At 45.3% G+C, this 26,753-nt stretch overlaps 1 protein-coding gene across 1 annotated transcript in view; it reads left to right on the top strand.

The window, feature by feature from the left end:
• svep1 (sushi, von Willebrand factor type A, EGF and pentraxin domain containing 1) overlaps nucleotides 1-26,753 on the top strand; it is a 206,251-nt gene that overhangs the window by 131,499 nt on the left and 47,999 nt on the right. Inside the window, exons 38-42 of the mRNA XM_078215305.1 lie at nucleotides 1,786-4,649; nucleotides 6,105-6,333; nucleotides 16,992-17,147; nucleotides 19,983-20,046; nucleotides 22,661-22,834. Coding sequence (XP_078071431.1) covers nucleotides 1,786-4,649; nucleotides 6,105-6,333; nucleotides 16,992-17,147; nucleotides 19,983-20,046; nucleotides 22,661-22,834 — 3,487 coding nt within the window. The remainder of the gene's footprint in view (nucleotides 1-1,785; nucleotides 4,650-6,104; nucleotides 6,334-16,991; nucleotides 17,148-19,982; nucleotides 20,047-22,660; nucleotides 22,835-26,753) is intronic.

Genomic DNA, 26,753 nt, shown 5'->3' with positions numbered 1-26,753 from the left:
CTGCTGCCAAACAGAAAATGAAACCTTAAACTCACCTGAAAGGAAAACAAAACTGTCCAAAGACATATGACTGTCCTCCAAATAATGCAGGATCATAAAACAATCCAGAGTTAAAATAAACAGATCCCGTTCAAGCTATTGAAGAAGCAATAAAAGCACTCCTTGTAGATAGCTCAGTGCCACAATGACATCATTGAAGTGTGAGAGCTGCAGAGATCATGATTTTAAAAAAACTTTCTTAAAGGTACACTAAAATCACACCAGGGAGAAATCTTTGAGCATATTCAAAACTGAAATTGATAGATTTACATAGGATATACGGCACTGCAACAGGCTATATGGTCCATCTGCTCCAAGCCAGTGTTTATGTTCCACTTGAGCCAACGCTTATCTTTTCTCATTTAAAAATACCATTGCTCCCTTGTCTTAATTAAGGGATATGGTGATAGTGCAGAAAGTGGAATTGAAGTAGATGATCAGCAATCATCACTAAATGATGTTTTGAAGTGGAAACTTTCCTGCTTCCTGACTGTGATAGATAGACTCAAACAAAATTCGTTCCGACAATACAACTATTTATTTACAACAGACTGCATGCAGTTTTGGCTGAAACTTGGGTTCAGAGAGCAGTTATTACAACTTGCTAATTCCTCCCCAAGTCCGCAATTACACAGAGAAACAGTTCAGTATTTGTACATAATCATTATCAGTTTTTGTGACCAGAGCATATTCAGGAATTTGATTAGTAATAGAATCATAAGCAATATCATTAATCATGTTTTAACTTGCTGACCTCCTAGAACTCTTTGTCTCATTATTCATACCTTTATCTTGTCCTTTGATGGAACAGAAGAAGGTCGGTGACTCCTTCCTGCTTGACCTTATCTTGTTTTATTTACTCATACAGTCTTATTAACTCTTACAGGGGTCTGGCATTTTGAAATAGCTTTGGTCGGCTGTTCTTTATATTGTAACAAATAGTTGACCAATTTTCCCAGCATGCTACTGCTTAGTTTATACAATTCCATAGGTGGAACAGGCTTGAGGGGCAGAATGGCCTACTGTAGCCTCCGTTTCTGCTGTTCTAAAGTACCCTAGTCTGACTTCTTACTTCATTTTGGAGAAATCACATAAAGTAATAAAGATGAGATTTTACAAGCTAGACTCATACCCTCTGGAAAATAGAAGATTAAGGGATGATTTGATTTTAATTGGTAATGGGTTGAAGGGTTATGGGGAGAAGGCAAGAAAATGGGGATGAGGGGCATATCAATCATGATCGAATGGCGGAGTGGATTCGATGAGCCAAATGGCCTCCTTTTGCACTGTAGAGGTTTCCTCCCACTGCACGGTTTCCTCCCACAGTCTGTAAGATGTGCAGGTTAGGTGGATTGGCCATGGTAAATTGCCCCTTAGTGTCCCAAGATGTGTAGGCTAGGGGAATCAGTGGGGTAAATGTGTGGGTGTTACAGGGATAGGGCAGGAGGGTGGGCCTCGGTAAGGTGTTCTTTTGTGGGGATCTGTGCAGACTCAATGGGCTGAATGGCCTCCTTCTGCACTGTAAAGATTCTATGAATATAAATGATCACCATCACAGCATTTATAATTCGATGATTCATGACAATTACAAGATTCAAGTATACCATTACATATGAGTTGTTATATTTTTATATGGGAGAGGGAGGTCATAAGTATTAACTTTAACTCTTTAAAACCATGCATGTTGCCTGTCAAACATACAGGTAAAGAGACGATTAATTTTTTGTTGCTTTTCTTGGACTACAGGTAAAGAATGGCACTGTGTTTCAGAGTGAAGTCAGGTATCGTTGTAATCATGGTTATCAGTTAGTGGGGAGTCCCATACGTATTTGCCAGGGCAATCGGCACTGGTACAGTGAATCATCACCTTCCTGTGTGCTTGTGAACTGCGGCCGGCCTCCAGCCATTGAACACGGGCACTTTGAGGGATCAGACTCCGGCCTGGGCTCTCGAGTCGAACTCTCCTGCGAGGAAGGCTACGTTGTGTCTGGAGACGTGGTTTTGACCTGTCAGGGCGACAGCAAGTGGAGTGGAAACCAGATACCAGAGTGTCGTCGGCTGAAGTGCCCGGAGCTGTTGGCCCCAGGGCAGGAGGGCCACTTGATTGTCCACGAGGTGAACACAAGTGGGATTATCCAGCTGGAATGCGCGGAGGGCTACACATTGGAGGGGCCGGCAGTTTTGAAGTGCCTCTCCTCTCAGCAGTGGAATGATTCCCTGGCGGTTTGCCGGCCCGTCATCTGCGGGAGGCCCCCGGAGATCCAGTACGGTGACGTTCTGTTCTCGGACCTCCACTTTGGCAGCATTGCCAACTACACCTGCACCGACGGGTTTGTAGCCAAGGGGGAGCCATCCCTGCGCTGCCAAGCCAATGGAACCTGGGGCCTACCAGTGCCAGAGTGTGTGGCAGTGGAGTGCCCGCAGCCCGAGTTGATCGGGAATGGAATTGTAGACATCCAGGGGCTGACCTACCTCGGCAAGGCCGTGTACACATGCAAGCCAGGCTTCCGGTTAATAGGCAATACCACGGTGATTTGTGGTGAAAATGGTGAATGGCTGGGAAGAAGGCCAATCTGTAAGCCCATTGAATGCCCAGCTCCTGATAAAATAGCGAGTGGGAGAGCTGTGTTTGAGAAGGTGTACTACCGAGATATCGTCACATATGTGTGCAACACAGGCTTTAGGCTCGAAGGCGAGGGGAGTCTGACTTGTTTGGAGACAGGTCAGTGGAATGGAAAGGCTCCGGTCTGCAAACCCATCAAATGTGACCCTCCCCAGCTGATAGAAAACGGTTTTGTCGAAGGCTCCGATCACAGCTTTGGCGCACTCATATTCTACAGCTGCTTTCCTGGCTTCCATCTAATCGGGAACTCCATGCATATCTGTGAGGAATCCTCCTGGTCCAGCGCTCTCCCTTACTGTGCACCTGTCGACTGCGGCCTCCCACCTCATATCGACTTCGGAGGGTATGCGATCGTCCAGAGTCAGGACAGACCAGGCAACGAAGAACCTGAAAGCTTTGTGCAACCAACTGACACAGGGAGTGACTCTGACACAACGAGCAACCTCCTCACATCAGACATCGAGACCAGTAACGGTATTCCCGCTTCCGGTACGGAACGAATGAGCTCCAACCATGACAAGCAGGTGTGGAATACTCCAGCAAACATGGACCTTCTGCAAATATCTGAGTTCTTTAGCGGAACTATCATTCATTATTACTGTTACAGCAGTTACAAGCTGGTCGGATCTCATGTGCTGGAATGCCAGGATGATGGTGGTTGGAATGGGACTGCCCCCTCATGTTTACTGATAAAGTGTGAGCTCCCAGTCAAGCCGGACAATGGGTACATTGTGTTTTCCAGCAACCTGCTTGGGAGTGTGGTACAATATGTGTGTGACCCTGGCTATGAGCTTGTAGGTTCAGCTACTGGGTACTGCACATCTCAGAGTGAATGGAGTACTGCGCCCGCAGTGTGCCAACGTGTAACATGTGGAACCCCCAGCCCGATTGCAAATGGTTTGGTGAAGGGCAGTAACTACTCTTATACCAGCGTGATCGTATACGAGTGCAGTTCCGGATTTTTATTAGTTGGGGATGAGAGGAGAACCTGTCAGGACAATAAAGAATGGGACGGAGAGGAGCCACAGTGTGAACCAATCTCCTGTGAGTTGCCATCCATTCCCGACAACGGCACCGTGATCTGGAAGGGATACACATTCCAGAGCTTGGCGAATTATAGCTGCAATTTTGGGTTCCAGATTGAGGGAGATTTGACTCGGACCTGTCTCGCTAATGGGAGCTGGAGTGGGGAGATGCCCCAATGCAGGTTGGTGGTGTGCCCAGTGCTTGCAGACATAGAGAATGGGCAAACCATTGGATGGAAATTCACACACGGGAAGGAGTTGGGATTCCAGTGTGAGGATGGCTACCTATTACATGGTGCACCCAGCATCGTGTGCCAGGCAGATGGAAAGTGGAGTGATGAGGCACCACAATGCACACCCGTCAGCTGTGGACCCCCAGAAGACATCTCCCATGGATTTATCAACGGATCTAGTTTCAGGTTTGGTGACTCTGTGAAGTACATCTGCTTTGTCGGATACAGTCTGGCAGGGAGCCCAGTTAGGCACTGTCTACAAAATGGCTCATGGAGCGCCAGCGTCCCAGAATGTGAACCATGCAAGTGTCAACAGCCAGTGGTCCATAACGGATTTACTACAAGTCAAGACACCAGCTGTGGGAGTCTGATATCCTTCCAGTGCGAGGAAGGTTTCAAGTTGCTGGGCCCCTCTCGGGTTCTGTGTGAAGATGGAGGCTCGTGGAATTCGAGTTTTCCTTACTGCGGCCGGATATCTTGCGGCCCGCCCCCGTTAATACGCAACGCTTTCTTTAATGGCAGCAGCTCCTTGCATGAGAACGCCATAGCCTACAACTGTTTGCCTGGCTACACCATGAAGGGGAAGCCAGAGGTGTTCTGTACGGAGAGAGGGAGATGGAGCCGGCCATATCCGACCTGTGTACCACTGTTCTGTGGTCCACCTCCGCCAGTGCTCAATGCTGCCATCATCGGAGACCTGCACACATTTGGGAACAAGATCCATTATAGGTAAGAACTAAATTTCTAAATTAAATGTATCTTTTCATGTGGATCTCTTCCATTAATTGTATCATTTCCATTATTTGACCTGATATGATGCAACTCTTGGTTGCTTGGCTCCAATATGTCCCTGTGCATTCAATCGTTGGTGTCCACTCACCTTCACTGATGGGGAGACGCCGGATTGCTGATCCAACATCCTCACCCCATGTTTTAGATCTGCACTGGACGGGGTCTTGCACTGACATGAAATGTAATCCATCCGGACCTGGGGTTTTATCTATCCTCTTTGAGTTTGTTTATTCAATTCATCAGCCTATTTCACTTCAAATGTGCACATCTCATCACTCATCTCATCATTCCATATCATGTCTACCTGCTCAATCTCCCTGGTAAATAACGATTTAATATTTCTGCCTTCGCTCTATTGCTACCTGTGATACTGTCCCGTCTATCCCTTCAAGTCCTATTACAATCAGTCTTTTTATTGATATGTCTGTAAAATATTGTACTATTTTGTTTTATATTCATTGGTAATTTAGTTTCATATTTCCTCTTTGCCTTCCTAATTGTTTTTTGTTTTCCTTTCTGATCACTTTGTATTCTCTCTTATGCTATTCTCAGCTAGTTGGACATTTGTGCATCTTTCCTAACCCTCAGTTATTTCGATATATCTTTATCCATCCATGAAATCTCACTAGTGTTTAATTTGTTCCTTCCTTAAGGCAAAACATATTTTCCCTGCATTCTATTGAACAGTGTTTTAAATACTTCACGTTGTTTTTTCTGCATCATGGTCTGCTCATCTGATTTTATTTATTTTCCCAAATTCTGTTCTCAGCCCTTCAAAGTCAGCTTTTTTCCAACCTACTAACCTGATTTTCATCACACTAATGTCCTTCTCCATCATCATCTTAAAGCATATTATGTTACACTCACTATTGCCTAGATGTTCCCCAACTTTTACTTCTCTTATTTGCTCTGGTTCATTCATATTACTGGATTCAATGTTTGTTGGGCTTTTCACATGTTGCGTTAGAAGGGATTCCTGTCAGACATTGTCCCCTTTACCAATCTCTTCCATCAAGTTATTATCAGGGTTATTGAAATCCCCCCCATGATTATTATTGTATCTCAGTCTCTGCCAATCGGTACCAGGATGTTTCCCAGAGATCACTTGCAATAAACATTACCACATCTTCCAGATGCATTTAAGCTAATGACTGTTACCTGTATCATTCCCAAAAGTGTTCAGATGCATTCCCCTTAAATACTGAACTTTGGTTTATTCATCACTTTTGATTAATCAGTTTGATCTTTATTTTTGGTCAATCATTATTGAATATTGATCGTGTATATAAGATCATATTTTTGTCAAAGATTCAAGAATTGAAACACAAATGTTTGATCTTCAATGTGCAAATACTTAGAAATAACTTGTGCAAAATATCCTTTTACCTGCAGATGTTTAGAGGGCTACTTAATGGAAGCTGAGAAAGATACAAGAACGTGTTTAGAAGATGGTTTATGGTCCACTCACCATATTATATGCAAATCACAGACTTGTCATCTGATGCTCAGCAAAATGGAAAATGTGGTTGTCTCTGGAACACAATTTACACTCAATGAAAGTGTTGCTATCTCCTGTTTAGAAGGGTACAGACTGTCGGGAGCAAACCTGTCTACCTGCCAGGTAAGGACTCCCAGCAATATGTGTTAACTTTTTCAGCTTATGCAGAGGGTTTTCCTGGAATGCATGAGGTTTGCGCTTGGCGCATTCTTCTTCATATAACAGTTTGCAAATGTGTAGAATATTGCTTATTAAGCACAGCATATGTGCAGGAGTGGGAGGTTGTGTTGATGGGGTGAGATGAAGTAAGGTGAGAGGAGGTTCTTGTGCAACATAAACTCCAGTGTTGCCCAGGTGGGTCAAACGGTTATAAGTTCTCTGTAACTTGATGTAATGCGGTCAGGTGCTGTGGTTTAATTTTTGCAAAATGGAAAAAGACTCGCATTTGTATAGCACCTTTCAGAACCTCTGGCTGTCCCAAAGGACTGTATAGCCAATGAGGTTCTGTATTCACAGTTATAATGTGGGAAACGCAGCAGCCATCTCACATGCAGCAAGAATCCATAAACAGCAAATTCCAGCCTTAGTGTTTGAAAACAGTCTGAATGAATTCACTGCCCTTTGTGTTCCACTCAAAACATATAGGTGGAGGTGTGGAGTTTCTGCTAATCAGGTCATGCCGCTTAATCTGCTCCTCTGAAATATTTGCGTACAATGTTAAAAGAAAATGCATTACAAAAATGTTTCTCTTGCTCTAATAGATCTAGAGAGGGTATGAGGAGAATTTGGGGGCGGCACGGTAGCACAGTGGTTAGCACTGCTGCTTCACAGCTCCAGGGACCTGGGTTCGATTCCCGGCTTGGGTCACTGTCTGTGTGGAGTTTGCACATTCTCCTCGTGTCTGCGTGGGTTTCCTCCGGGTGCTCCGGTTTCCTCTCACAGTCCAAAGATGTGCGGGTTAGGTTGATTGGCCATGCTAAATTGCCCCTTAGTGTCCTGAGATGCGTAGGTTGGAGGGATTAGTGGGTAAATATGTAGGGATATGGGGGTAGAGCCTGGGTGGGATTGTGGTCGGTGCAGACTCGATGGACCAAATGGCCTCTTTCTGCACTGTAGGGTTTCTATGATTTCTATGAATTTGTGTTACACAAGAAGTTGTGATCTGGAATGCACTGCCTGAAAAGGTGATGGAAGCAGATTCTGGTGAAGCTTTCAAAAGGAAATTTGATAAATATTTGGAGATAAAACCAGTTTGCAGGACTTGGGGGGGGGGGGGAAGAGCTGGAGGAGTGAGACTAATTGGACACACCATTTTTACTTCAACATGCACTAAGATCATTAAGATTTGATGCCATTGACAAGACCTCTACCATTGGAAGAAGGGATAGTGTTTCCAGTTCCTGGCAACTGGGAGTGAAATCCTGCACTGCCTCCAGTCAGGTGGATAGTTTATTTCTTACACGCTAATGGGACATTAATAATACACAACATATACCATAGGAAACTATTGCATGACAGGACTTGCATAAATAAGTCAATGCTTTATACGAGCTTTGGCAGGCATTTACAAACCAAGCCTGATACATATTTAATGTCAGATATAGACATGCCTGTCTTTATTAATCTAAGTAAAAACAAAAATAATATAGAATTTTACAGCACCGAAATAGGCCATCCATTTTTCCTGTTCTTTCAAGGGATGTGGACTCCACTGGCTACGGCCATCATTTATTGCCCATCCTTAATTCCCCTTAAGGAGGTGATGGTGAGCTGCCTTCTTGAACCGCTGCAGAAGATGGCACGGTGGCACAGTGGTTAGCACTGCTGCCCTACAGCGCCAGGGACACGGGTTTGATTCCCAGCTTAGGACATTATCTGTGCGGAGTCTGCTCGTTCTCTCCGTATCTACGTGGGTTTCCTCCCACAGTCCAAAGACATGCTGGTTAGGGTGGATTGGCCATGATAAATTCTCCCTCAGTGTACCCGAACAGGCGACGGGGTATGGCGACTAGGGGATTAATGTAAGCCTATTTGTGACACTAATAAATAAACTTTAAACTAAAACAACAGTCCATGTGTTGTGGGTACAGCCACAGTGAAGGAACAGCGATATATTTCCAAGTTAGGATGGTGTGTGACTCAGAGGGGAATTTGCAGGTGAAGGTGTTCCCAAGCATCTGCTGCTCTTGTTCTTGTAGGTTGACCGGGTTGCAAGTTTGAACACAACTCTGCCAGCATTGCCACTCCATGTGGGATTTTTCCCAACTTCAATCACTTCATTGCATCCTATTTGAACATCCTTCCATTTCTTTCACTTTCATGTGTTTATCTAGCTTCCCATTAAATGCATCTATGCTAATCGCTTCAACTACTCACTGTGATAGTGTTTCACATTCTAGCCACTCTCCATGCAAAGAAGTTTCTCTGCTGAACCCAACAATTGGATTAATTAATGATTTGTTTATATTTATGGCCCCTTTGTTTTTAGGATTTGTATAAATTTGATAGGCAACACTGCTTCAAATGCTTTAAGGTCAATAAGGAAGCCATGATGTTGAAGGCATTTCCCATATTTGTTGGGGATAATTGAGACATTATGCGATGTTTCTGGTGTTACTAACTGCGGGGTTCACAGCAGTTTTCCATATTAATTAATGGTAGCGTTTGCTAATGGATTCTTTTATGAGAGTAAGAAAATATAGGGGAGGATAAGCAGGTCATGAATCCAGCCGAGAGTGACTGTGAGAAAGGTCTCTCTACCTCCCATTGTCTACTGACTGTACAAAATTATTTCACCCAGCTTCTTAATGAGCCTCAGCCTTTCCTACTAAAATCCCAACAATTCCAACAAAAGAGATGAATATACAGTTGACGCATTCACTAAGGAAGACCATTAAGAGAGAAATGCTGGCCATTCATCTGAGGCTAGAGTTGAGACAAACAGGAGGGGAGGAGCATTTTGCACTCCCATTTTTGGTGGGGGGAAGGGAAATCAGTGGCAGGAGCGGGAAATCATCATAGAATCCCTACAATGAAGAAGAAGGCCATTCGGCCCATCAAGCCTGCACCAATTCTCTGATAGAGTCTCTTCTGAGTCCCAAAATGCAGTTGATGTTGGTGGGCTTTCCCATTCTGATTGCCCCCACACAACCTCCCCACGGACCCTCCCGCCCCCCCCCGCCCCATGCCAATAGAGTAATGGGAATACTGACCTGGAACATTGGGATCCCTATTTCAATATATTTAAACGTAATTATCAGGCCTTTATACCTGATACTCTCCCTGCCTTCCCCACAGCCCCATTAGATTGTCCAGTCATGTCAGTGTGCATGAATCACAACAAGTCTTGCATCTGGTGAGCAGAACCTGCCAAAGAAGTGCAGGTGACTACATTCCCTGGGGGAGGGGGAAAGAGTGTCAAGAATGGGCAGCCCCCTGGGGGGAGGGAGGAGGGTTCTATTCTTATTTCTTAGTAATTTTACAAGCTAAGCTGCTGGTGGGACGGGCTCCTGCACTGCCAGCGTGTTTTCATGGGACCATCCCTTTATTTTTTTTTCTCAGCTATATGCTGAACAAGATGCCAGGACTGGTGGCTTCCTTGGCATTTTTCCCGACCATTGCGCCACTCTGATTATTTTTGAGAAAATTCCACCCATTGAGTAAGTAACAGCTTTACTCTGTGGCCAATTTTATTGTATCAGGTTGTTACCATTATATAGAGCCCATTATCTGTTCAAAAGAACATTTAAAAATAAATTTGAACTTCCAGTGAATTGCTGAGAGATTATATGCTTTAATACTTTTACTGTAACGAATATTAACTGAACACTATTTTTTACAGGCAACTTACACTTTAAACAACAGACCAGGACTTTCTCCTTTTATCTTTAACACTATTAAAATCCCATTTCATGATTAGTCTTTACATTGTCCCTTAAGTAACCATTTGATTTTCCCAAACCCAACCCAAAGTGATTTTAAGCATATAAGGGTTTATTTCCATTCTTTCCTTTACTGTACTTGGAAATTTTCAACCCTAGATCTGTCTATCAGGGTGAAAGTTTTCCTTGGAGATCATGCCTCCAGCACAAGCTAGGCAAATCTTCCAGCCTTGTTCTAAATCTTCACAAACGGCTGCGGAAAGGCACTTTGAGGGGGATCTGCACACTGAGGTAATATGGGCTGAGGTTAGAAATAGGAAAGGAGCGGTCACGTTGTTAGGAGTTTACTATAGGCCCCCAAATAGTAATAGAGATGTGGAGGAAGAAATTGCTAAGCAGATTATGGATATGTGTGGGGGGTCACAGGGTAGTCGTCATGGGGGACTTTAACTTTCCAAATATTGATTGGAACCTTTGTAGGTCAAATAGTTCGGATGGGGCAGTTTTTGTGCAGTATGTGCAGGAGGGTTTCGTGACACAATATGTGGATAGGCCGACAAGAGGTGAGGCCACATTGGATTTGGTACTGGGAAATGAACCGGGCCAAGTGTTAGATTTGGTTGTGGGAGAGCACTTTGGAGATAGTGACCACAATTCGGTGTCTTTTGTTATTGCAATGGAGAGGGATAAAACCGTACGGCAGGGCAAGGTTTACAATTGGGGGAGAGGTAATTATGATGCGATTAGGCAGGAATTAGGGGGCATAAGTTGGGAACAGAAACTGTCAGGGAAAGGCACTAATGAAAAGTGGAAATTTTTCAAGGAACAAATACTGGGTGTCCTTGATAGGTATGTCCCTGTCAGGCAGGAAGGAAATGGCCGAGTGAGGGAACCATGGTTCACAAAACAGGTGGAATGTCTTGTGAAAAGGAAGAGGGAAGTTTATGTAGGGATGAGGAAACAAGGTTCAGATGGCTCGATTGAGGGTTACAAGTTAGCAAGGAACGAGCTGAAAAAGGGGCTTAGGAGAGCTAGGAGGGGACACGAGAAGTCCTTGGCGGGTCGGATCAAGGAAAACCCCAAGGCTTTTTACTCTTATGTGAGGAATAAAAGAATGACCAGGGTGAGGTTGGGGCCGGTCAAGGACAGTAGTGGGAACTTGTGTATGGAGTCAGTAGAGATAGGCGAGGTGATGAATGAATACTTTTCTTCAGTGTTCACCAAGGAGAGGGGCCATGTTTTTGAGGAAGAAAAGGTGTTACAGGCTAATAGGCTGGAGGAAATAGATGTTCAGAGGGAGGATGTCCTGGCAGTTTTGAATAAACTGAAGGTCGATAAGTCCCCTGGGCCTGATGAAATATATCCTAGGATTCTTTGGGAGGCAAGGGATGAGATTGCAGAGCCTTTGGCTTTGATCTTTGGGTCCTCGCTGTCCACGGGGATGGTGCCAGAGGACTGGAGAATGGCGAATGTTGTTCCTCTGTTTAAGAAAGGGAATAGAAATGACCCTGGTAATTATAGACCGGTTAGTCTTACTTCGGTGGTTGGTAAATTGATGGAAAAGGTCCTTAGGGATGGGGTTTACGACCATTTAGAAAGATGCGGATTAATCCGGGATAGTCAGCACGGATTCGTGAAGGGCAAGTCGTGCCTCACAAATTTGATTGAATTTTTTGAGGAGGTAACTAAGTGTGTTGATGAAGGTAGGGCAGTTGATGTCATATACATGGATTTTAGTAAGGCGTTTGATAAGGTCCCCCATGGTCGGCTTATGATGAAAGTGAGGAGGTGTGGGATAGAGGGAAAGTTGGCCAATTGGATAGGTAACTGGCTATCTGATCGAAGACAGAGGGCGGTGGTGGATTGAAAATTTTCGGATTGGAGGCAGGTTGCTAGCGGAGTGCCACAGGGATCAGTGCTTGGTCCTCTGCTCTTTGTGATTTTTATTAATGACTTAGAGGAGGGGGCTGAAGGGTGGATCAGTAAATTTGCTGATGACACCAAGATTGGTGGAGTAGTGGATGAGGTGGAGGGTTGTTGTAGGCTGGAAAGAGACATAGATAGGATGCAAAGCTGGGCTGAAAAATGGCAAATGGAGTTTAACCCTGATAAATGTGAGGTGATTAATTTTGGTAGGACTAATTTAAATGTGGATTACAGGGTCAAAGGTAGGGTTCTGAAGACTGTGGAGGAACAGAGAGATCTTGGGGTCCATATCCACAGATCTCTAAAGGTTGCCACTCAAGTGGATAAAGCTGCGAAGAAGGCCGATAGTGTGTTAGCTTTTATTAACAGGGAGTTGGAGTTTAAGAGCCGTGGGGTTATGCTGCAACTGTACAGGACCTTGGTGAGACCACATTTGGAATATTGTGTGCAGTTCTGGTCACCTCACTATAAGAAGGATGTGGAAGCGCTGGAAAGAGTGCAGAGGAGATTTACCAGGATGCTGCCTGGTTTGGAGGGTAGGTCTGATGAGGAAAGGTTGAGGGAGCTAGGGCTGTTCTCGCTGGAGCGGATGTGGCTGAAGGGAGACTTAATAGAGGTTTATAAAATGATGAAGGGGATAGATAGAGTGAACGTTCAAAGACTATTTCCTCGGGTGGATGGAGCTATTACAAGGGGGCATAACTATAGGGTTCATGGTGGGAGATATAGGAAGGATATCAGAGGTAGGTTCTTTACGCAGAGAGTGGTTGGGGTGTGGAATGGACTGCCTGCAGTGATAGTGGAGTCAGACACTTTGGGAACATTTAAGCGGTTATTGGATAGGCACATGGAGCACACCAGGATGATAGGGAGTGGGATAGCTTGATCTTGGTTTCAGATAAAGCTCGGCACAACATCGTGGGCCAAAGGGCCTGTTCTGTGCTGTACTGTTCTATGTTTCTATGTTCTATGTTCTAAACTTGGACTTTCAATCCGAACTTAAGCTCTCTCCTGTATTCCTGCATCATGAATGGCAGAGACTGGATGATCTCTCTCTCTCTTGGATTCTGGCTGACTGACTTGTCTGTGAGCTTCAGGAATATCTTTGGAATGTCTATAACATGATTTTACCAAATGGCTTCCTATAGACCTTCCCCTTTCAAAGCCCATTTCCACTCCATTATGAATCACATAGGTCTTGTATATGGGCTGAAATGCGAATTAGCTATCCTTTAGATTCCCAAGTCCATTCTACCTTACAACTTAATAGACGGTTGAAGTTTATAAAATTTATTTATTAGTCACAAGTAGGCTTACATTAACACTGCAATCCCCTAGTCGCCACACCCCGGCACCTGTTTGGGTACACTGAGGCCAATTCACCTAACCTCAGCCTGACCAATTCAACTAACCTGCACATCTTTGGACTGTGGGAGGAAACCGGAGCACCCGGAGGAAACCCACGCAGACACGGGGGGAGAATGTGCAAACTCCACACAGACAGTGACCCAAGCCGGGAATGAAACCTGGGTCCCTGGTGCTGTGAGGCAGCAGTGCTAACCACTGTGCCACCGTGCTGCACCGTTTACAAAACCTGACATTCTTAACATCTTGCTGGGACTTTGGAGACTAACAGTCAATGCAGACACTTCTGCCATTGTCTATAAGTGTGAATACATTGCACCAGTAAAACAACCTTGGGAACCTGTTGTGATATTCTACACATGCCAGTACAGACAATGATGTGTACCTTTAAGAAGCTGCATGGTGTCACCGCTGTGTATGAGGCTGGAGTACAAAATGTTTGAGACCAGATCAGAAACTCCAAGGTATGTTATGAAGTAGCTCTGACCCCAACTGTTTTTGATTTTGGCATTAGTGTGAGCATAAGGTGTTTCACTCCAGGTATGATTCAATTGACCCACTAGGAAGCTTTTATTAAAACAAAATGTTATCTAACAATACAGTTTGACCATAACAAAAAGAATTAGCGTAACTTTTAACAATTGAAACACTTAAACAGGACAAGGTATGATTCTTAACTGCTGGCCTATCTCTATTAGTTCCAATTTAAGCAATATTCCTCATAAACACCTCTTCAAAATCAGTTAGCAAAGCACGCAGGCTTATGTGAGTTGCCAGTCCTCCAGCCTTTTAGAGAGAGGGAGAAAACACCTCTCGCCTTTTGCAGACCTCTGGAGAGAGATGCTTATTTTCTAGCAGATCCCAGACTTCAATTTCCAGAGAGAGAGAGAAAGAGCTACTCCTCCTTCTCCAATTCAAACAGCAATTACCTCTTTTTCTCTCTGGTAGCCTAGCTCCACCCATTCATATGACTTTCTCTTCTTGTCAATCAACCTACTCAAACCCTGCTTATTTTTAGGAACAATCCTAAAAATAACAAAAATGCATTAACTCAGATTAAAACAAACACCCCAGTGATTAGGAGCAATTACTCTTCCACACCCTCAGCATGTGGGCTTCTGGTTGCAGACAATCGGTATTGTAATCAGAGTTGAAGTATAAAACAGTTCCTTCACAAGAAACATGACACAAATACATTTCTTAAAGGTACAGTATTGTCGTAACAAGAACAGCCTCAACGTTAAATGCTAATTATTGCCTGATTTTCACTATTGCCTGTGACTCTGTAACAGTGAGACTCTCTATACATCTCTGAGTCAGGCAGATAGTTAAGAAATCTACCTATGTAACTGTTAGGACCCACGCCAGACCAAGGCATGTACAGAGTTATATTTATAGTTGTTGCTAATAATAAAGTTCAGATACTTGTGTTTGACCCGCACCCTCATCAGTTTCAGTATGTTAACTTCATGTAGTCAGCATAGAAACAGATCCCTTGAGGCCTACAGCAAGACCCTCAATATATATACGGTGACAGAAGATTGCAACACATCGCGTCGAGCTCTGCTTTAATGTTTAACAATGAACCCACCCGGTTTTACTGCCAGCATAATCTGGAACAAGTCATATCACAGCCCCTCATTTTTTCATTTTACCCTTAATTATAGAGATGGGGCGACACGGTGGCACACTGTTTAGCACTGCTGCCTCACAGCGCCAGGGACCCGGGTTCAATTTCAGCCTGTGTGTGAAGTTTGCATGTTCTCCCCGTGTCTGTGTGGGTTTCCTCCCACAGTCCAAAAATGTACAGGTTAGGTGGATTGGCTATGCTAAATTCATACGACAGTGCAGAAGGAGACCATTCGGCCCATCAAGTCTGCACCAACAACGATCCCACCCAGGCCCTATTCCCGTAACCCCATATATTTACCCTACTAATCCCTCTGAAACTAAGGGACAATTTATCATGGCCAATCCACGTAACTCGCACATCTTTGCAGCGTGGGAGGAAACAAGAGCACCAGGAGGAAACCCACGCAGACATGGGGAGAATGTACAAACTCCACACAGACAGTGACCCGAAATTGCCCCTTAGTGTCCCAAGATGTGTAGGTTAGGGGAATTAGCGGGGTAAATGCGTGGGGTTATGGGTATAGGGGAGGGAATGAATTTGGGTGGGATGCTCTTTCAGAGAGTCAGTGCAGACTTGACAGGCTGAATGGCCTCCTTCTGTACTGTCGGGTTTCTAAGCTTCTAATCCAAAAACATAATAATCTTATAAACCTTGAATTTGTAACAGAATTGTCAGTGCGGGCATTCCGACTCCGACACACTTGATGTGTGTGCAAAAATGACAGCAATTAAAAATATGTTTAGATTTGTTAATTTGCAAGTGTAGTGCAGTCAAATGATTATTTCAAATGTTGTTACTATCCTCTGTATAATAATGTCATTGTCTTTCACACTGGTGCAGATGTGTTGCAGTTTACTCAGGAAGTCCCAAGTTGCTGCAGCAACATGTACTTTTACATACATGGTCTGGAGTTATGGACAGTCATGATATGGAGATTCGGCGTTGGACTGGGGTAAACACAGTAAGAAGTCTCACAACACCAGGTTAAAGTCCAACAGGTTTATTTGGTAGCAAAAGCCACTCGCTTTCGGAGCGCTGCCCCTTCGTCAGGTGAGTGGGAGTTCTGTTCACAAACAGGGCATATAAAGACACAAACTCAATTTACAAAATAATGATTGGAATGCGAGTCTTTACAGGTAATCAAGTCTTAAAGGTTCAGACAATGTGAGTGGAGAGAGGGTTAAGCACAGGTTAAAGAGATGTGTATTGTCTCCAGCCAGGACAGTTAATGAGATTTTGCAAGCCCAGGCAAGTCGTGTGGGTTACAGATAGTGTGGACTGTCACACTATCTGTAATCCTCACAGCTTGCCTGGGCTTGCAAAATCTCACTAACTGTCCTGTCTAGAGACAATACACATCTCTTTAACCTGTGCTTAACACTGTCTCCACTCACATTGTCTGTACCTTTAAGACTTGATTACCTGTAAAGACTCGCATTCCAACCATTATTTTGTAAATTGAGTTTGTGTCTTTATATGCCCTGTTTGTGAACAGAACTCCCACTCACCTGACGAAGGGGCAGTGCTCCGAAAGCTAGTGGCTTTTGCTACCAAATAAACCTGTTGGACTTTAACCTGGTGTTGTGAGACTTCTTACTGTGTTATGGACAGTGGCAGAGGCTGTAACGTTCTTTCCATTACACAGCTGACCAGGAATCTGTCTCACTCTTACTGCCTGCTATGTGTGCACGTGAACACGTGTGTGTGCGCTTGCGTGTGTGTGTATGCGCTTGCGTGTGTGTGCATGTGTGTGCGCTTGCATGTGTGTGTGTTGTACGTGTGTGTGTGTGTGTGCATTCGTGTAAGGATTTACAGGTTGATAATTAACCTGTTTGGCCACATTGTGAGCACACCTTTCATGGCCATCAAGTTGTGAAGTAGGGCTTGAATCCAAAGTTTTCTCACTCAGATGCTTCCCACTGCGTTGCTCTCGTTTGCCACATATTACCGCTTTAATTGACTTTCTGATATTTCAGCCAAATGGTGTCTGGAATCCACCGATTTTGGATATTTTCTGCTACCCTGTATCCTGTGCGGAACCACAACCTCCATCACATGGCTCAATTAAAGGAACCAGCTATGAATACCAAGACAGTGTGACCTACCGGTGTGATTATGGATATGAGTTACAGGTATCTCTTCACATTCCTGTGTGTGCTTTTTATTTCTTCAATATATTGAAAAGCAAATTGCATTTATCTCCCATTTCTCACCATTTTAACTCCTCACTGGTATTTTTAATAAACAGTATGGGCCTTGCTGGCACAGCCTGTGTTTGGCACTTTGATAGAGTAGATGGAACAAAACTGATCTCTTTAATTCTTGTGGTTCCACTGGCGAGAGGCTTGATTTCTTTTGATTTAATTTATTATTGTCACATGTATTGGTATATGGTAAAAAGTATTATTTCTTGCGTGCTATACAAACAAAGCATACTGTACATAGAGAAGGAACGGAGAGGGTGCAGAATGTAGTGTTGCAGTCATAGCTAGGATGTAGAGAAAGATCAACGTAATGCGAGGTAGGTCCGTCCATTCACAAGTCTGAAAGCAGCAGGGAAGAAGTTGTTCTTGAGCCGGTTGGTACATGACCTCAGACTTTTGTATCTTTTTCCCGACAGAAGAAGGTGGAAGAGAGAATGTCAGGAGTGCGTGGGGTCCTTAATTATGCTGGCTGCTTTTCTGAGGCAGTGGGAAGTGTAGACAGAGTCAATGGGGTGGGAGGCTGGTTTGCGTGGTGGACTGGGTTTTGTTCACAACCCTTTGTAGTTTTTTGTGGTCCTGAACAGAGCAGGAGACATACCAAGCTGTGATACATCCAGAGAGAATGCTTTCTATGGTGCATTTGTAAACATTGGTGAGAGTCGTAGCAGACATGATAAATTTCCTTAGCCTCCTGAGAAAGTAGAGGCATTGGTGGGCTTTCTTAACTATAGCGTTGGCATGGGGGGAACCAGGACAACTTGTTGGTGATCTGGACACCTAGAAACGTGAGGCTCTCGACTATTTCCACTTCATCCCCGTTGATGTAGATAGGGGCATGTCCTCCACTACACTTCCTGAAGTCGATGACTATCTCCTTTGTTTTGTTGACATTGAGGGAGAGATTATTCTCGTCGCGTCAGTTCACTAGATTCTCTATCTCATTGCTGTACTCTGTCTCATCATTGTTTGACCAGAGAACACAGATTTAAGATAATTGGCAATAACAGTGGTAGCAAGTAACTCCCTTGAGTAGCTCAGAGGGCAGGTATGGGTACGGGCCTTATTGTGGCATTTCGAATCAGAGAATCGTTGCAGCACATTCGGCCCATCGTGTCCATGTTGGCTCTCCACAGGAGCAATCCACATTCTGCCACTCCCCACCCTCTCCCCACACCCCTGCACTTTCCTCTTTTTCAGATATTCAGAACTGTAGATGGAGAGCCATCAAGAGGGCCAATCTTGGCCATCTTTGCACTACCCCCATCCCCCGGCACCCCACTGACCCTCTCCCGATTGAGAGGTGGCTAAGGCCATCTAAAACATTTGTACCTGCACCTGGGTTAAGATTAGCTGACAGAGCAGAGATTTGGGTTCAGTCCTGAGACTTTAGCTATTTTACATGACACCACTATGAACTGGATATACTTGCTCATCACTGCGGTTGCTAATGTTTTAATATTTTTCTATATGGTTCAGGTACTCAATGTGAAAACCAACTCAGGCAATTAGGGAGATGGATTACACTTTCAACAAAAAGTGCATTTGGCTGTTCAAAGCTGAACATTGCTGAAAAGTGGACATGTTACTGAAGCTTTTTGTTTGGCAGGACAAATGCAAGAATGCCAAATTTCAAATGTTCACAACAATTTATACCACCAGAGAGAATTATTGTCATCATTTGAAATTTGGCATTTTTGTGTTTGTCATGATGAACATAAGACCAAAATCTCTGACTACATTGTCCCTCTTTTTTAGCAATATTCAAGTTCACAATTCATAGCCAAAAGTAATCTCAACTTTCCACATTTGTGGAATATTTTTCAAAGAGATACAAAATTTACAGGCAGCAAAAGGCCAGAGGTTGATCTAATCTGCCTCATGCCGTGATGTGGGGATGGGAGTGTTGGGAGTATTATGACTAAACACTTCATCCCCTCAATTCCGCAATTCCCTCCTAACCTCCACCGCACCCCCCGCCCCGCACCCCCCCCCCCCCCCCCCCACTCCAGTCAACAAATCTTCTGAGAGTGGCAGAGGAAAGGGCAAGAAAAAGATGAATGACAACAATAACTTGCATTTAACATAATAAAAGGACCCAAGACACTTTACAGGGATCAAACAAAATTTGACACCTCGGGTGGCATAGTGGCTCAGCGGTTAGCACTGCTGCCTCACAGCGCCAGGGACCCGGGTTCAATTCTGGCCTTGGGTGATTGTGTGGAATTTGCATGTTCTCCCCATGTGGGTTTCCTCCAGGTGCTCCAGTTTCCTCCCACACTCCAAGTATGCGCGCGTTAGGTTGATAGCCATGCCAAATTGCCCCTTAGTGTCAGCATGGTTAGCAGGGTAAATACATGGGGTTACTGGGATAGGGCCTGGGTGGGATTATTGTCTCTGCAGGCTCAATGGGCCGAATGGCCTCCTTCTGCACTGTAGGGATTCTATGATTCTATGAATCACATGAGATATTTGGGTAGATGACCAAAAGCTCAGTAGATTTTAGGAAGTCTTTTAAAAGGAGGGAAAGATCAAGGGGAGGTGTAGAGAAGGAATTCCAGGTAAGGGGAAAGATGGTCTGAAAATTTCCTCTCTGACAAACCCTCAGGTGATCAAAGCAGTCCAGGTGATCACATACACCAATGGATGGCCACACTCAATCTGACTGGAACGTCAAACTGGGTTCTGCTGATGGTTCAATGAAGTACAAGTTGCCACTTCCACATTACTTTATTTTCTAGTTTCTGCTATTTATTTCTGTTACAGGGCGATGAGGAGAGATTCTGCCAAGAAAACGGGCAGTGGAATGGAACAGAAGCATCCTGTCGGAGTAAGTAATTTCGGACAGGAAGCAAGAGATTCGAAATATTAGCCGTCTATCCTTCACTGACCTAGAAATTGTGACACTGACAGCTGGACTCTGTCAATCAATGACTGATGTGAATTGTAAATTTGTCGTTGGCATTTGGATGGTGGGAGGCAGTATTCCTGGGCCAGAGAGTCTAGAACTAGAGGTTCTAGAGTCTCAGGCTAAAGGGTGAACCATTTTGAACTGAGATGAGGAATAATTTCTTCGCTCAGAGTGTTGTGAATCTTTGTTTCCCTCTCCCCCAGAGAGATGTGGATTTTCAGTTATTGAGCACATTCAAGACAGAGATGGGTGGATTTGGGGACACTAAGGGAATCAAGAGATTTAGGGATAAGGTAGGGAAGTGGAGTTGAGGTAGATCCGCCATGGTCTTGGTGAATGTGTGGATCAGACTCGAGGGGACACATGACCAACTTATGTTCCTGTTACGTTTTCACTATGACTGTGGCGAAAACGTGCTCACGAGTGTAAATGGGCTTTCCGTCACGCTTGCATAGAATCATAGAATCTGCAGTGCAGAAGGAGGCCATCCGGCCCATCAAGCCTGCACCAATCACAATCCCATCCAGGCGCTATCCACATAATCCCACGCATTTACCCTAGCTAATCCCCCTGACACTAAGGGGCAATTTAGCACGGCCAATCCACCTAACCCGCACATCTTTGGAGTGTGGGAGGAAACCGGAGCACCCGGGGGAAACCCACACAGACACAGGGAGAACGTGCAAACTCCGCACAAACCGTGACCCAAGCCAGGAATCGAACCTGGGTCCCTGGCGCTGAGGCAGCAGTGCTAACCACTGTGCCACCGTGCCACCCTTGGTGCGAAGGCACTCTGTCATGGGGGGAACACCTCTAGAGAATTATTGGCCCATTTTTTAGCAGATTTAATTAACACCCCTCCTTCCAGAAGGTTATATATAAATTTGCAATTCACTGCAGTGTGCAATGGACAAATAAAAATGACTGACTCCAGTTGATGGGTAACATCACTCACACCGGGCCTCTAATACCCCAAATTGATTGATCTCAGTTACTTATTTAAGAGGGGAATCATTTGTATTTGGGGCTGATTATCTGAGATGGCTAGTGTGTGGTCCAGAGTAATGCCAATAGCACGGGTTCAATTCCCATTCCGGCTGAGTTAAACTTTGAGAGCTGTCCCCTTGCTCTGTCCCTGAGAGAGGAAGGCAATGGCAAACCTCCGCTGACAAGAAAAAGCGCAGGATGAAGCACTGAGCCAGGGACCTGCCTTCAAGCAAAACCCTCATGACATGATGGTCATAGAATCCCTTCAGTACAGAAGGAGACCATTCAGCCCATCGAGTCTGTACCGACCACCATCCCACCAGGACCTATTCCCATAACCCCACAAATTTACCCTGCTAATCCTCCTGACACTAGGGTCAATTTAGCATGGCCAATCAACCTAACCCACACATCTTTGGACTGTGGGAGGAAACCGGAGCACCCGGAAAAAGACCACGCAGACACGGAAGAAAGTGCAAACTCCACACAGACAGTGATCCGAGGCCGGAATTGAATCTGGGTCCCTGGTGCTGTGAGGCAGCAGTGCTAACCACTGTGCCACCCTGCTGACCGTTAGTTGCAGGATGAATAGTACCTCATTTTGCAATCCAGAGTTGTTTTATGATATGGGTTTTAAAACAAATTGTTGACATTCTCAAAGGTTAAAAAATGTAACACTTCATTTCAGGAACTAATAGAAACCTGTTGAAACTTATTCATCCTCAGAGAATACAATATATCATTCAGGAGATACTTACACAATTCAGAACAGTTGGCACAGCAAATAAAAAATATCATTTAGTTCCCAAGAAATTCCAGCGGGGATAAAATTACTTTCAAAAGTAAAATATGGTAACAATTGTGTATCATATTAGTTGGAGCACCGCACCCGAATTGTGTTGAAACTGGAGTACTGCATCCAGTTCTGGGCACCACATTTCAGGAGGATATGAAGATAATATCGGCCCAGATCTGCCTGTCTTGTATCTGGATCATCAGAGACCAGACATACTCTCCACACCTTACTCCCCAAGATGTGCTTCAGGACCCCTGCAGGGGTCCCAGTGCAGTGACTTTGTAGGAATTGCCCAAGATGTTTGAATTCCCACTCCCTGGTGCCCTTCGAGAAAGCCTCCAACTCTGAGTTAGAGTCAGAGACTTTGGTCGGTTCCAATTCACTTGCCCGGATAGTTAGCCAGGACATGTTTGACGGAAAGATCCTAGTCTACCTCTTGGGTAACTATACAATGCCCCCCAACTCCCCTCCTCCCCATCCCTCCAACCTGACTTGATTAGTCCTCACTACCCCAGACTCCCTAGACTTATCCTGACCTGTCCTGACTAGCCTCCAACCTGACAACCCCTCCTGACGACTTGATTATCCCCAACCCAGCTGCAACAACAGTGACTACAATTCAAAAGTGCATCGTTGCATTTAAAGCACAATGGGACATCCTGAAGTCATAATAGGTACTATATAAATGGAAGTCTTCCTTTCTTTATGTGTGTAACCTGCTAATGAGCAAGATTTTGACTTTCATTTAAGGAATCCTATGTGAGCCACACCCAGAGGTGGATAATGCAGTGTCTATTGGAACTGGAGACTCGTACATGAGTAACATCACCTTTGTTTGTAACCTTGGGTACCGTCTCATTGGGTCCCAGAACATCACCTGTCTCGCTAACAGAACGTGGAGCCAACCTCTTCCTCGTTGTGAGGGTAATTAACATACTCACATTCTACAACTCCTCCTTACCTACCCTTGAGCTAAAATACCTAATATGTAGCAGTGTTGTTCTATTTTGCACATGGCAACTTCAGGGTTGCCAAACTCAAACAAACATGTTGGACCCCAGCAAGGAGGTGGTGGTGTAGCGTTGCGGTAACATCATTGGACAAGCAATCCCAAGCCTCAGTCTAATGCTCAGGGGACATGGGTTCAAATCCCCACAGGAATTGGTGGAATTTTAGTTGAATTAATAAAATAATAATTTAAAAAGCTGGCTTAAAGGTTGAGTACAAAATCATTCTTGTGAAATCCTATCTGCTTCACTAATGCCCTTCAAGGAAGGAGACCTGCCATGCTTACCTGGTGTGGCCCACATGATGCCCCCCACTGCCCCTCCCCCCCCCCCCCCCCCCCCCCAATAATCTGGTTGACCCTGGACTCCCCTGTGAATCGGTTTGGCAAGCCATTCAGTTCAAAGGCAATTAGGGAACTGAAACACATGTTTCATTCAAAAACAAACTTAACAGACTACTGTTTCCAGCTCTGTCCCGCCTCTCTCAACTTAAAGCTGTGAGTCAGTGCATGATTAGATGCCTAACAAAGATTCACTCCAGCTCTGAAGCAGTGTTACACTGGACACGAAACACTAACTCTATTTTTCCTCTCCACAGATGCTGCTAAAATCTGCTGGGCTTTTCCAGAATTTCCTGTTTTTGGTAAAAGTTCACAACATCTTGATCTGTGAATGTGTACCCAGATTCAGAGGAGGTGAAATAGTCAAATTAAATTGGTCACAGCAGTGATGAGTAGTTGGGAGATGGTGGTGTCGTAATGTCACTGCATTCACAGAATCATTAAATCCCCACAGTGCAGAAGGAGGTGACTCAGCCCAACTCCCTGACAGAGTATCTTACCCAGGCCTACCCCTGCTCCATTCCCTTAACCCCAGGTATTTACCCCACTAATCCCCCTAACCTGCAGATCTTTGGACACTAAGGGGGCAATTTTACCATTGCATTGCACACATTTTCAGGCACGATGAAGTCATAAAGCGATTAGTGCGATTGGCGCTGGTTTTTGCGACCGGCGCCATTTTACCAGCAATAGATTCGCAGCGCAGTCAGCCTCTCGCCTGAAATGGGCAAGAGGCAGGTTAATGTATTTAAATTTATTTAAAGAAGCATTTACATGTTATTAGCGAGCCCGGCGCTCAATCGTCCAGGCTCGCCCCTCCTTTATGACCTCACCGGGAAAGATTCTCGCCAGCGTGGAATAGACATGCTCCCCATGAACAGAGAGCAATCGACTTGGCCTCACCGGCGGAACTAGAGGCCATTGAGGCCCCCCTGGGAGGCTGAGGGCAAGGGAAGGTGCCCCTTGGGCAGTACCAGACTGGCAGTGCTACCCTGGCACCTGGGCAATGCCCACCAGACAGTGCCAGGGGGCAGGGCTAATGGAGGGAAGAGCTAGTTGGGGGGGGGGGGGGGGGGGGGCGGTGGGGACAGTGGGGGGGGGGACAAGGCCAGTGAGGGAGGAGCCAGTGGGAGGATGGGGCTAATGTGGGGAGGGGACCCACTGTCACTCTGTAGCAATCGGTGGGGGGAGGGAAGGAGAAGGGGTCCGCTGTCACTCTGTAGCAATTGGTGGGGGGAGGGCAGCAGATTCGTGATTGGTGGGGAAAGGAAGGTCCACGATCGGTCTGGGCAGTGGGGGGGTTAGCGAGGGCTATAGCTCGGGCTGCAGGCCCCTGCAATTGCAGGGGGGGGCGGGATAGCTGCTTCAGGCTGCCTGCACTAGCAGGGGCCTGACAGCTCTCTCTTTGTCTGTTAGACCCCTGCTACTGCTAATGCGCATGTGCAGCATCAGAGGCCTGCACATGTGCTCCATGTCCCTCTGTAATCTTTTGGGCGCATTAATCCCGCCCACAGGCTTCTGCAGCGAGCAATAGGCCCGCTCAGAATTTTGCAGGCAGAGCGCATATGGGGGAGCCTAAAAACACATTCAAAGATGGATCTGAAACTCTCCCAGTTTCCAGTCTGCCCAGCACTTAGCCTAAGGAGCAATTAAGCATGGCCAATCCACCTAACCTGCACATCTTGGGAGTGTGGGAGGAAACCAGAGCACCTGGAGGAAAACCATGCAGACATGGGAAGAACATGCAAACTCCACACAGAGAGTCATCCAAGGCCAGAATCAAACCCAGGTCCCTGACGCTGTGGGGCAGCAGTGCTAACCACTGTGTCACATCTAATGAATTGGCCCCAACAGCTTTCTGTGTAGAGAGTTCCACAGGTTCACAACTCTCTGAGTGAAGACGTTCTTCCTCATCTCGGTCCTGAATGGCTTACCCCTTATTCTTAGACTGTGATCTAAAGGCCAAGGCTCTGGGGACATGGGTTCAAAATGCATCACAGCAGGTGGTGGAATTTAAATTTAATTAACCATTAAACAACTCTGAGACTGGATTCTCTGACCTCGTCCGTTCTTGTCCCACTGCCAGTGAGAACGGAGAATTTGGCGCTCAGCCGAAACTCCATTCACTGCAGCGGGACCAGAGAATCCCAGCCGTGGGCGAGGTTGGGGGTTTCCGGTGCTGAATTAAAAGCAAGTCTCAGTAATTAGAACATCAATGTTGTAAAAACCCATCTGGTTCACTAATGTCCTTGAGGAGGGAAATCTGCCGTCCTTATCCTGTCTGGCCAACATGTGACTCCAGATCCCTAGCCTTCTAAATCATAGAATCCCTGCAGTGCAGATGGAGGCCATTCGGCCCATTGAGCCTGCACCGACATAAATCCCGCCCAGAACCTATCCCCATGACTCCACGTATTCCCTGCTAATTCCCCTGACACTAAGGGGCAATTTAGCATGGTCAAACCACCTAACCCGTACATCTTTGGAGTGTGGGGGGAAACCGGAGCACCCAGAGGAAACCGGGGAGAATGTGCAAACTCCACACAGACAGTGAGTTATCCATGGCTGGAATCGAACCTGGGTCCTTGGTGCTGTGAGGCAGCAGTGCTAACCACTTTGGCCGGCTCCAATTCGCTTACCCGGATAGTTAGCCAGGACATGTTTGACAGAAAGATCCTAGTATACCTCTTGGGTAACTATACAATGCCCCCCAACTCCCCTCCCCCCCCATCCCACTGTGCACCGTGCTCCTCTCACAATGACCTCACAAGCTACTCAGTTCAAGGGCAAATAGGGATGGGCAACAAATGCTGATCTTACCAGTGACATCTACATCCAGTGAAATAATTTTTAAAAATGAAATAATGAGGACTGAATACCTTTCTGAACTTGTACAATTGTTAACTGCTAAAAATGATTTTTCTGATAGGGATAACTTTTGTGCATCGCACATTTATCCAGAATTCAGGATACATCGCACAGGAAGCAACAGCCTAAAATATACTGGAATCCACTTAGCTATTAACTTAATTGGTGGGAAAATCCCACACATTTTGTTTTTCTGCTTTCCCGTGTGAATACCCATTCATAAATGCAGCATGTAAATCATCCACCCCACTATTCCCAGGTACATATATTAATACTACTGAATAAATGGAACCTCATTTAAAGAGTAATAATGTTAAATAAAATACTATTTTTTTCTCACTGTTGTAGTAAACTTGAAGGTTTGTGGCTTTGTGGCTTCAACAAGGAATGGTTTATTACTAATATAATATATATACACAAGATAAGGGTCTGGCAGAACATAAAAACAAGTCTACTCTTCTTCTCCTCCCTGACTCCAACTGAGGTTCCTCCCTGTCCCAGGACACATGCCCTCGCTCCCGACTGGCTCTGTTTCTCACACAACCTCTCCATAGGGCCTGGCCCGATCACACAGCCCTCAGGTGTCACCCCCCCCTTGAAGGGGCCACATCACCATAACTGTACATC

The sequence above is a fragment of the Mustelus asterias genome, chromosome 6 (genome assembly GCF_964213995.1).
Source record: "Mustelus asterias chromosome 6, sMusAst1.hap1.1, whole genome shotgun sequence".
NCBI lineage: Eukaryota > Metazoa > Chordata > Chondrichthyes > Carcharhiniformes > Triakidae > Mustelus > Mustelus asterias.
The sequence above is the reverse complement of the archived record's forward strand: the minus strand, read 5'-3'. Positions and strand labels throughout refer to the sequence as shown.